General features: G+C 37.4%; 1 protein-coding gene across 1 annotated transcript in view; it reads right to left on the minus strand.

Moving 5' to 3' along the window:
* LOC107742960 (protein LAP2-like) overlaps positions 1–12,850 on the minus strand; it is an 89,349-nt gene that overhangs the window by 15,782 nt on the left and 60,717 nt on the right. The window contains exons 9-15 of the mRNA XM_016556053.1: positions 9,027–9,171; positions 8,155–8,227; positions 6,393–6,522; positions 5,009–5,124; positions 4,394–4,463; positions 2,840–2,939; positions 732–853 (exon numbers count right to left, since the gene is read on the minus strand). Of these exons, the coding sequence (XP_016411539.1) occupies positions 732–853; positions 2,840–2,939; positions 4,394–4,463; positions 5,009–5,124; positions 6,393–6,522; positions 8,155–8,227; positions 9,027–9,171 (756 nt within the window). The remainder of the gene's footprint in view (positions 1–731; positions 854–2,839; positions 2,940–4,393; positions 4,464–5,008; positions 5,125–6,392; positions 6,523–8,154; positions 8,228–9,026; positions 9,172–12,850) is intronic.

Genomic DNA, 12,850 nt, shown 5'->3' on the forward strand with positions numbered 1-12,850 from the left:
AGCTTTCTTTTTTTTTTTTTTACCTTTTTACTTTTTGCAATTTTATTACTTCAACTTCAACTTAATTTCAGTTAGTTGCCAAGGGAACATCTAATTTTTGTTCAAGCTTTTTAAGCTTTTCATCTAATATTTATATTTTAATTTATTTTCACCTCTTTTCAATTAACAAAATCGATTTTTCAGTTTTAAATTTCAGCATCCATTGTGAAGCTTTACTGCTCATTAATAATATCTGCATGGAAAAGAGCAGCCAGCATAGTCAGAAATAAAAATATCTCCTTTTGTGTTCCACAGAAGAATACAAGTCATATGGATTAGAAACTTCATGAGGGTGAGTAAATAATGACAGAAATGTTTTATAGTGTCTAATTTGCTGTATGTCGTTTGCAATGGGGAAAAAAACAGCATCTCTTACATGTTAAACCTGTACCAATCAACTAACTGCAAGGACATTTTGATAATTATTTGCTTTGTTTTGTTGGCAAGATGTGCACGTTAGCTCCATCCACAATGAAATCACACTCATTTAAGTATGTTCCAAATGGCTGGGATTTTGTGGCTTACAGCAACATTTTAGAAAAAAACAAACATGATTTAAGTGTGCAATGCCCAGTTAGGACAGAACAAAAAACAAGGTGGTGAGATGGGTGATATGACAGCGCAGGACATGCACAAAGGGAAATAGAAAAGCGAGAGTGCACCCTGGACAGAAATGGACGGTGGGAACTGACCCGCGGGGGCGTTTCTCTCTCATCCTTGTCCTCGTCACACTCGAATGCCACTTGCGCCCGCTGCTTGCGCTGCTCCTCCCACAGAGACGGGTTAAAGCTCTCGCTGTCTGAGTTGGGCACATCTGTCAGAGAGAAAAATCCAGAAAACCATTAACAAACAATCAAAACAACAACACTGCCATCTGTGGATGATGGATGACAGGGTCAAGGACCTCAAATCCTGTCTAGAGTTAGTTTTGATTCATTTCAGGGATTCAGTGTGTTTCTGGTTCTGTTAGATCGAATCATTAAAATACTAATGCAGTGTCTCTCAACTATGTGGATTAACAAACAGCAACATTTTTTGCTGCTGCCTGAGCTCTGTGGTCGGCCCAGACTTCACATCAATTCTTATTTGTGTTGTGTGCCCATTTAGCAAGACATCTGAGTTCAGGAGAGCGCTTTGTCCTGTAGGCACGCAGACGTCAGACCATTTCTAAAGCTCAATCATGCTAACAAACTGAAGCGGACTACAGAGAGCCGCAGCTCCAGTGCGTTTGCGTTCTGGAGAGTTTAGAGTGGGGTTGCTAGGAAACAGGTTAAGGCTTATTAATCTCTTCCTCCTCTGGAATCCAGCGTGCCGCCCATTTGTGATTTGCACAGCGAAACTCCCAGCAACACTGCAGACTTAGTCTCAGAGAGAGAAAACAGCAAGTTCTGGCTGCAGGTAGCAGACATTTGACGCCCAGTCAGGATTTTTAAATAAGTTTGAACGTCTATAAAACTATGTATTTTACAGACAGGTGCACTGATTTTAGTGACACATCAATATATTGGCTGGCCCGATTAACTGGTCCGTATTTAGTTATGTTGAGATTATTAGGTTAGCTGACAACTGTTGTTTTGTTTACATCATCACAATTACTGTAAAAATCTAAATGACAAATTAGAGATTCTACTCTGACACATAAAAAATTGTTTCTTGTTTCATTGTCAATGCTTACCATTGCCATAACACTTTACAATAAGGTCTCATTAGTTAACATTAGTTAATGCATTAACTAACAATGAGCCATGCATTTGTTACAGCATTTATTCATCTTTATTAATTTTAGTTAATAAAAATACAACTGTTCATTGTTAGATAATGTTAGGTCAGGTCCATTAAATAATGTTAACAATGACTACACTAATTCTCTTGCTAAACGCTAAGAAAATGCACCCCAACCATTTTGACTGATTTGGTTTTAAATTGATCTCACAGCTTGAAGCTTTAATAAAATAAAATTGTATTCCAAGTTTTAATGACGAGTTTGAGAAAGACATTAACAGTGAACTTGGAATATTGAAATTTACCAATACTGGGCGAATTTAATAAATTCTGTAAAAAAATAAATAAATATTCAGTAAAATTCATCCAGAACATCTTATTTGCTATAAATAAAATGTCAATAATAACAGCAATAATAATAATAATAATAATAAATACAAGTAATAAATAATAAAAACTATAATAATAAATACGAATTAATATCACGATCTTTTAATGCAAAATCACGATCACAATCTCTATGATTTGCTTGAAAAGTAGATCGTAGACATCTTCAAGATTGATCACGATATAAAATCATCAGATCTATCTATCTATCTGTCTGTCTCTGTCTACCTGTCTGTCTCTGTCTTTCTATATGCCTCTGTCTGTCTGTCTCTGTCTATCTGTCTCTGTCTGTCTGTCTCTGTCTCTCTATCTGTCTCTGTCTGTCTGTCTGTCTCTGTCTATCCGTCTCTGTCTCTCTGTCTGTCTCTGTCTATCTGTCTCTGTCTCTCTATCTGTCTCTGTGTCTGTCTCTCTCTCTATTCGTCTCTGTCTGTCTATCTGTCTCTCTATTCGTCTCTGTCTGTCTCTGTATATCTGTCTGTCTGTCTCTGTATATCTGTCTGTCTTATCTGTCTCTGTCTGTCTCTGTCTATCTGTGTCTGTCTGTCTCTATCTGTCTCTGTCTGCCTATCTCTATCTCTCTGTCTGTCTCTCTATCTGTCTGTCTATCTATCTATCTATCTATCAAACAAGGAAACTCTTGTGACAGGAGGGCATGACAGCTGCAGGTTCTGCATGACTAGATACTCACAGTCCTCAGCTCTGGTCTGTTGAGGCAACATGTAGTTAGTGAGTACGGTCTTGCGCGTCTCCGGATCCTCCTCTTTCTGCAGGGGAATGAGGGGCTTTGACTGAAAAAGACAAAAAAATAAAATACAGGATCAATGATTTGTAAAATTCGATGATATGCCTTGGGTATGACATTTCCAAACTCTCACACACAGCATGAGGACTCTGCCGCTCTGGACTGCTCTCATGATAGATTCAGGCCATGCAGCTCTGGCTTTGAACTCATCTCATCTTTAGTCAAATGCAGCTTTATAAAACCACACATCACAATCAATAAAGAACAGCATGCCACCTTCATCTTGCAGCGCAATCTTCATCAGCTGTCGATATTCCAGCTGAGAAATCCTTGCAGAGCGGTTGCTTCACAGAGGATTTTGGCAATGCCTTACCATATGGCTCATGCTGATTAGATGCGCTACCAGTGTTTTATTATTTCATAGCGGCGTTGTTCTCATGCATTCAGTTGAACTTGCTTCAGTTATTGTTTCCTTGAAAGCAAATATCACAACAACGTGGATTTCACTGCAATCTGACCCAGTGCTTGTGAGCATTGAAGTCATACAGGTTTGTAATGAAATGAGATATATATATATATATATATATATAATAACAGAAAGTGGGTGCAATGATATATTAATCAATTTATTTTGTGATTCCAAAGCATTTCAGTTTAGATTAATTTTATCTGTTTTTTTTATTTAACATTTCGATTATTTATATTTTAATATATGTTTATTATTTTATTTGAATAAGTGGTTAATTATTTTAATTATTTAATGAATTAATATTTTTTTATTAATTTAATTGTTATTTTAATAATATTGCATTAATTTCATTATTTATTACATGTAATTCTGCGGTCCTCTTGAGATTTTGCGGAGTATATTATATTATATTATATTATGGTCACAGTTTGTTTTAAGGTCCAATTATCACTAGTAACTACGACTTTTGCTTCAATAAACTCATAATTTGCTGCTTATTATTAGTAAGGTAGTTGTTAAGTTTAGGTATAGGGTGGATTGAGTGATCTAAAATATGGTCATGCAGAATAAGGCATTAATATGTGCTTCATAAGTACTAATAAACAGCCAAGACTGCAAGTAATATGCATGCTAATAAGCATAGCACTAGTTACATGATTGGATCCTAAACTAAAGTGTTACTTTATATTATATTATATTATATTGTAATATTATACAGAAATTTCCACAACTTCGTTAGATTTTATTAATTTCAAATGACTTGTTCACACCTTTAAATACTTGTTTTACATTTCTAGCTTTTCGACAAGCGTGGGAACCCTGTTCTACACAATAAATGTCCATGTATTTCATTATTTATTTAGAAAGTAGCTAAGTAGCTGTGTAATAAACAAGTTAATTTCCAGTCTGTCGGTCATTATCGCAACAAACAAATCAACCCTTCGCTTGTATTGCAGTCCTGATCACTCTGCTGGTGTTTATTTCACACTAATGACTGTATATTGTGCCTTGTGTATCTGAACTTTGCCCACCTGGTTTTCAGACAGCCACATTGCGGTCATCTGGTTGAGTTTAGTGAAGCTGTACGGAAGATTCTTCAACCTGCACAAAGAGCAGAAACTTGATTACTGTACGACAAATAAGAAACAAGTGAGAATGATAGTATGCTGAAATAAAATAAAAATGGGACATGATTTAATAAGAACACAGTCAATTGAGAAAGAGTCTGGTATAATGTGTATCAAGGCTTATAAATATAGCACAGGGAGCAGAAAATCCAGCTATATTTTCCAGCCTGTTGAATCACAGCCAAATGCGTCTAAGTGGTTCTCTCAGAAAAATGTCAAAGTAATGGCTCTCACAGCCACCAGCTGCGTGGCCAAGCTGGAAACATTTGTCACTGAAAGATTTCATACGTGAAGAGTGTCAACTGTTGGTTCATTTGGTTGGACATTTATAAAGAAAAATTCTTGTCCTTGGGTCAAAACAATGTACTAATTTGATTTCATAATATGACTTGAAAAAGGTAGTCATTTTGGATAAAAGTTAAATTATTAGTAGAAATTAGCAGGTGATGTTTTCGCATACGCTGCAGACTGTTGTGTGATATGATGCTTGGCAGTGTAATGCGGCACAGAGGCACGTACTTGTTGTCGCTGAGATTGATGACCTTGAGTTTCTGCATGTCGCCCATCTCCTCCGGCAGAGTCTCCAGCTTGTTTGAGTGCAGGAAGAGAACGGTGACGTTCTTCAAACTGCCCATCTGTCAGATGCACAAACATACACATGAAGAAGCACAGCCGATATCTACCGCGTCTCCTGGTCGATGCTTTGATCAGACTGCAGGATCGATGCGGTCGAGATTGAACCGTTTTGTATGAGTAGGAGTCGTTTTGACAGCAGCAGTGAGAGTTTGTTCAGATGGTTCATTTCAATTAACCAATTCAATATCTAATAGGGTAATACATGTCGCACTGGTTAAGCTAATTCCTAATCCTGACACGTTTCGCACAAAACAAGACTCACTGAAGCAGATGCTAATGGATATTATGTCTATACTTGCCTTTACAAAGCATTTGAAGGCGCTGCTGGTACTTGATGGATATATGTATGATAAACTCACGCCTCAATTGGACTATTTATTTAACGCGCTATCGATTGTGATACAACTTTCCAATGTTATGGACATCGCCAGCTTTGATGCTGTCGCTATGGTTACCTCGATGCGGTTGTTCGTTAATACAGGTATGTATTCATACAGTATTCAGTTTGTTCATACAGATATGTATTCGACTTCAATCTGCTGAATGAAGAGAAAGTTTCAAGACTCACACCTAAGCAAATGCTGTTGTCAGTCCCAAACAGTGGCTGTGAATGCAGCACGGACATTTACTGAGAGATGCCTTTTAATTCTCGCCACTTTATTTTTTCATGTTGGGATTGTTTTTATTTGTTAAATAAGTATTGCATGAGAAAATGTTTAAGTAAAACACTGAAAAATGTATGGCAGAGGTTACGGTTATTTATTGGTTAATGGTAAGGATTAATTGACTAATCAGAAGATAATAAATACATTTAATGTAAAAAAATAGGTTTATCTATTAATCATAAAAAATAATTAATAGATTAATCGATCATCAAAATAATCATTTGTTACAGCCCTAATATTTAATTAAACACTGTGTTTCCAGTAAGATCTGTGGGGCATTTCACATAATTTTTAATAGCAAAATAAATACTTTTTAATCACTATTTCCAATAAAAAGAAATTCTTAAATGTTGTACCATTTGAGTTTTACTCAAAAAAACGTTTTACTCATTCTTGGCTAATCCGTCTGGCTAAAAATCTGTTAAGAACGATCTGTTTTGTGAATGTTATATCTATTAAAATCAAACTTAAATCCCATCCTGCACTATTTTCCATACAATATTATTATTTTTTTTTTTTTTAATGCTTAAAATGCATGATATTACGGAAGTTAAACGCCATTTGATGTTGTCTTAAATAAATTGTGCCGGGACCGGACTGACCTCTGGAGGCATCTGTGTGAGCAGGTTGTGATCTGCAGCAAACGTCCACAGGTTCACACACTGGCCGATGGTGGACGGCAGCGCCTCGATCTCATTGAAGCTGCAGTCGAGCTCATCCAGAGTCGTGAGTCTACAGAGACAAAAAGATGCGCATGTGACATGCCAAACTGTTGTGCAACTGTTTATAAAGTTTTGCAAACACTGCAATAGTGCTGAGGAGTAACTAACTAAAAGTTTTGGATGGCGCTAAACCAGTGGATCTCAATCCTGGTCCTGAGAAATAGTCCTGAGAACTCAGATTCATTGTGAAGGCAATTAAACCAGCTGTCTGTGATCACTAGAGTGCTTATTCTGCCCTACACTAAAATAAATCTTTTCTGATCCCCAATATAAATTGTTGATGGAACTGGTTGGCAGAGTAAACGCGTTTTTATGCCAAAATGCCAAACTGTGGAATAAAATAAATGTGTGTGAGAGAGAGAGAGAGAGAGAGAGAGAGAGAGAGAGAGAGAGAGAGATGATGCAGAGCAAGAGAGACTGATCGTTGCTAAACTGAATATAACATTTACATCCATCTGATTATGACTTAACGACGCGAATCAATCATGTTGTGTCATATTTAAGAGATTAGGAATTAATGTGGTTTCTTCACTTATCTAAAATGGACTTGATGCCAGATTCATAATCTAAAAGATACAAAAAGCTCATGTAAAATCAAATGCTGTTTATAACTTATAACATAAAACTTCCCCAGTACAAAAAACAAAACAAAAATCTAACAAACAAAAACAAGAATCAAACAAAAACTAAACAAGAAAAAACAACAACAACCATTTAAAGAAATGAAGAACAGCTCGCTTTGGAATAGTTTTTTTTTCTTATGTTAGAACCCCAAAATACATGGACAGAAGTTTGGCCCACCAAAGTATAGTATATAATATAATATATATATTTACTGAGTCATTATAAATTAGAAAAATGCAGTCATATCAGTGTGATGGGAAAATACATTGAGACTAATGAAAAATTAGTCATGCTTAATCAGTGTGCTTTACAATCCTGGCTGGGATTAAAACAGAATTAAATCACATATTCATAATCCCTCCTGGCATATTTTCTTAACCCCGGACTAGGAAATCTAATCTGACATAAGGGATAACCGGCATGTTTGGAAACAAGCTCAAAGTAAGAGGTGGCGAGAATCAAGTACAACGGTTGGCTTCTTTTTTTGATGAATACCACAGTCTGTTTCTCTCTTTCTCTCTCTCACACACACACATCAAGCAAAGCAATCCCTCTCGGCGAGCCCATATGGATGTGCACTTCCCTCATTCACACACCCGTTACGAAGCCTTCTGTCTGTATCATGCAGTGGCTTATGGGTCTGCTCATTTACAGCATTCACTCAAACAAAATGTTGGTCTGGTTCTCATTTAAAACTACTGTATTATTTACTTGACTATTTTTCGTTATAATATGACATGGGCAAGAGTATTATTTCTCTGTGACTTATTGACATGCATCGTGAGGTTTGAGAGGTAATTTGTGACACTCGGTACTATCTGACTGCTTTCAGCTATCATTTAGCACTTGCAGCTCACGTTTTTTTAAATTTAAATCATTTCTGACATTTCTCACCACAATTGGCACAAAACATGAAAAGCTGGCTAATTTAGTGTGAGTACACTGATGGGTTATAGAGAACTAGGTCATGGTTTAGGCGCAGTTCATCAGGTTGCTGTTTAAAATGGCGCTCACTTACCTGCCTATCGTGTCAGGCAGGTACATGAGCTGGTTATCATCCACCTTCAGAGTGGTCAGTCTTTTCAGTGAGCCTGTGGAGACAGAGAGAGAGAGAGATTTGTATTGCAATTGGCAATTTATACATCCGTTCCATATCCACTTCACTCTAGACAATGAGACCATCAATCTCACCCATCTTGAAGAAATTATTAGAAATTGATTCACAGACTAAACACTTGCATATTCAGCACTTTCTACAGATAGGGTGCAAAAGTTCCCTTAAACTTTTCGTATCTCAAAATATGGTCAGTGAAAGCGTACGCTTATTTACTTGATACAGTTGAGATAGTCATAACCCAAAGGTGTAACAGGTCAGATTCACCATTTTAAAGGTGGTGGTCAGATTACAAACACCTGGTATTTAAAACTAGCTATTTAAGTTTTGTCTATGGTAGGTAGTTGCTAAATCTCAAAAAGTGTCCAGAAAAAAACAAAAAACAGTCATTGGACACCAAAGTGTGCCCGACTCGTGGAAAGCTCTTGCAACGAAAGACTTCGAAACCTCTGTGGCACTTTCTCTGAGCTCTAAACTGGATTCATGAAGTGTTGAGCCTCAAGGGCGGTGTGACTTGGCCACTTCAACACGCCTGCTCACTAGTGGCTGTCCGACTGGGTCATTCATTAAGTAATACGATTGTATTACTGCTCTACCCATAATCCTCCTGTTCATTTACACATCTAACCTGTTCATTTGTTACAAAGCAGATTAGAGTTGAGGCTGTTAGGAGGACATGCAGGATAAACCCAGAGACATCTGATCACTTTTAAGAAAAAAAAGCACTATGAATATTAAACATGAAGCTCATTTTTGTATTTTGCTGTGTGTTTTACCTATAGACCCTGGCAGCTGTGTCAAAGCGTTGTTGGACAGCAGTAGATCCTGCAGGTTTTCACAGCCAGATATCTTCTCCTCAACCAACTCCAAATTGTTTTTGGACACGTCCAGGTAGCAGAGTTGCTTCAGTGCCCCGATCATCTGCACACACATGACTCTCCATTTACTCACAAACAAATGACTTCATCCGTTTCTGAGAAAAGTTTGTGTAACTGAGCAATAGCGAGAGACGGGCTCCATTCAGTTTGAACATCTTGCTGTGGAAAAAATTAATTGATTTCAAATCTCAATTTCAGTCAAATATGGTGGGTGAAGTCAGAGCCATATACTTGTGGGCAGCGCTCTGACATATTGGTTTTTAGAGTCTAGACGGTTCCTCTGAAGGGAAAAATGGAGAGAAGTGGAAACGGGTGATTTGAAGAGATGGAGGGATACGGTTGAGAAAGCAGTCAAGATAGAGTCTAGACAGTTCCTCTGAAGGGAAAAAATGGAGAGAAGTGGAAACGGGTGATTTGAAGAGATGGAGGGATACGGTTGAGAAAGCAGTCAAGATAGATGAGTGAAGCCAAGCGTGAACGGACTCAATCCATTTCTCATGCTTGAGGGCAGAATGTGGGCGTGTCCTGTTCTCAAACACACTACCTTCTGTAGCTCCTTTCCAAGAACAGACTGAGAGCACTCAGAAATCCATCTAGACTAGTAATGAGATCGTCAACAACAATGCTGTGTTACCACAAACTTTTTCCGTCAAAATAAGAGTACAAGGGATAGGGCTCGGATTTCTAGCACAGGTCCAGTACAAACCTTGTGTTTATAGGCCATTTTATTCAGCAAATTTGGAGAGACTACAGAAAGGATGAGGATAAAGAAGTGCAATAGTTTATTCATGAATTAGTCAGTCAGTTTTTTTTTTTTTATTGTTGATTTTAAATGGATAGTTCAGCCAAAAATTTAAAAACTGCTGTTAATTTACTCACCCATCCAAGATGTAGGTGAATTTTTAGCCTTTGGTGATGCATAAAATGCAAGTCAGCGGCTACCGTCATTTGAGTCAAAAAAGCATATACAGGCAAAATAAAACTTATTTAAGAAGCCCATGGCTTCTTATGATTTACTGAGGTTTTATGAGGCAAAAAGATCGGTCTGTGCAAGAAACTGAACATTATTTACTACATTATTACCTGTAATCCAGATCCCAGAGCCTCTGATTCTTTTCTGCGAACTGGTTCTTTCAGGCAGTTAATTTCAATGAACTGGTTCAAATGACCGATTCACTAGTTTGTTTATGGAATCACGCAATGATGTAACATATACACAATTATGTTATTAAAGCACCCAATAATGATGAGAAACATGGATGTTTAACATGACTAAACCATATAAAATGAATAAACTAGTCTTTTAATCAATTCATCTTTCTACATAAACAATGAGAAACCATAAAAACTTTCATATGGCCCCTTCATTCAAGTGCTGGGTTCACGTATGTGCATATCACCTGCTCATCGGTCTTGGGTCCGAGTCGAACTGTTTCCTCAGTTCAGTGACTGTTGGAGGAACTGGAGCGCTGGATGGGTTCATTCATCATAGGATCAGATACGCCGCTATTTTGGCTCATTTCAAGTCGGAGTGACTGTCAGGCATCTGAAAGCTTTGATTGAGTGACTTGTAGATCTGTGCTGCTCGAGCCGCAAACTGTTTCAGATGGTTCAGTCCAATTTGGTGAACTGGTTCATCCAGTTCAAAAAATGATTCATTTGCGGACCAAGCCATTTGCCCGAGGCTCTGGATCAGAGGTAATAATAATGTTGTAAATACGGTTCAGTTTCTTGCACAGACCGATTGATTCGCTTCATAAGACCTCAATATGTCGTCATTTTGTGTCCTTAATATGCTTTTTTAATTCTCAAAGACAGGCAGCCATTGACTTGCATTTTATGAATCAGCAAGGACCACCATTTCAGCTAGAAATCTTCTTTACTGTTCTACTGAAGACTAAAAGTCTTAACAGCAAATTTTTATTTTTGGGTGAACTATCTCTTTAAGGGAGCATGAGTAATACTGCACAGGACACAGGCATCTTGAACTTCAGATGCACTTGGGTGAAGACCAATTAGAAGCGATATGGCCAAACTGCAATCAGCGCCCGTGTGCGACTTTGTGACAAACCCTGCTGTTGATTAATCACCACGAGTGAGAGCCGTTCTTCTGGGTGGGGCGTAAGAAGCTTAATCAAAAGCACTAATAATGAGAGAGAAATTGAATTCTGCAAAGAGAGAAACATGTTGCGCAAGGACATGCCATCATTAAACTGGTCTCAGTGGTCAGAGAGGGAAGGAGGTCAGGGTGCCGTCCTCATATCCGGGCCATTTGGAGGACAGTTTTAGCAGACGTGTTCAAAAGGATGTTCTGAAAACTCCTAATCCAGCCAGGCCCACAATTACTGTCAGTCTGCTCTCAGCAGCAAGCTAATGCCTTAATTACGACCTATTTAAAAGGAGCTGACAGTCTGAGGAGAAGTACAGGGATCCTGAAGAAATGTTTAGGAAGTAGATTTTCTCCAGTTGCTATGGATGTCTACTTGTCTAAACTCCATTATTTCAATGCACCCGTGACAAAAAGCAGCTACGTAGTAGAAAAATCTCATTCCTCATTCATGAAACATCAGCAGAAAAATCGACTGTGTAAAACTTTCATTAAACTATTCAGCCTCAATGCAACAAAAGCAAGCATTCCACATTAAACTTGAATTCAACAATTTACACATTAAAGATTTTACAAATGATAAACATGGAAATTATTTATTCTTATGTTTCAGAAATAGTGTAGAAATTAGCTCAATTTAGCATTTTACATGAAAGCTACGATTTTCGTTAGAATGGTTAAATGAATGATTTACATTTAGAAATGTGTTGTTTTTTTATCTCATTCTTGAAACACGAGCAGAACATTACATAAATAATTTTTTAAGCCATTTTTATGTTGCACAACACGTTACAAGTAATGATTTTATGGCGATTTACGCTGTATAAAATTAGCTGGGATTTCAAGTGCAACATGAACAAAATTCACATATAAATAGTTTAATGAACAGGTAGCTCAGTTTAACTAGTGCAATAATTGTTTTTATGGGCGATTTACATATAAATAAATTCAATTTAGCGATTAGCGAATGCAAAATTTTTGTAAGAATGGTTTCAGAAATAAATTCCATTTAGAGATTAGTTTTACCAAAATCGTAATAATTCGTAAAGCCACTGTTATGTAATCTTTTGCAAGCAATAATGGTTTTATAGTGATTTATACTGTATAAAATTAATCTAGAAATTCACATTCAGCATGATTGCAATTTACCAAAAATTGTTTAATAAATGGTTTTCTCAGCTGATGACGCTGCCGTCAGAGGTTTGGCTCGACATGCAGCGGCACCGTCTCAGTCTCTGTCCGGCGCGGGTGAAATAATTATAATGCTGAAGGTGAGGTACTCACCTTCATATTTCTTCATTAAATAACTTACAAAGTAATTTGAAAACCTTGTGTGAGACGTAATTTCACAAACAGCGTTCCCCTCTCTCTCTTTCTCTCTCAAAATACGCAAATGGCTTCAAATCACCACACATCGCGTCTGTCTATAAGCGAGCTGCACGCTGCACAGTCGACGCAGGAATTTTCACTTGCACAATCAATGCAGTGTCACATCGTCACTAAAGTTTATAAATTGCATTTATTTTTAATTCTTGCCAGTGTTTAACCATTCAGTGCTCGCTCACTCTTTTGGAGACCGTGCGCTCATGCACACTCGCAGTGCACACACATAATG

This window comes from Sinocyclocheilus rhinocerous, unplaced genomic scaffold, assembly GCF_001515625.1.
Source record: "Sinocyclocheilus rhinocerous isolate Xijiao unplaced genomic scaffold, SAMN03320098_v1.1 scaffold160, whole genome shotgun sequence".
Lineage (NCBI taxonomy): Eukaryota > Metazoa > Chordata > Actinopteri > Cypriniformes > Cyprinidae > Sinocyclocheilus > Sinocyclocheilus rhinocerous.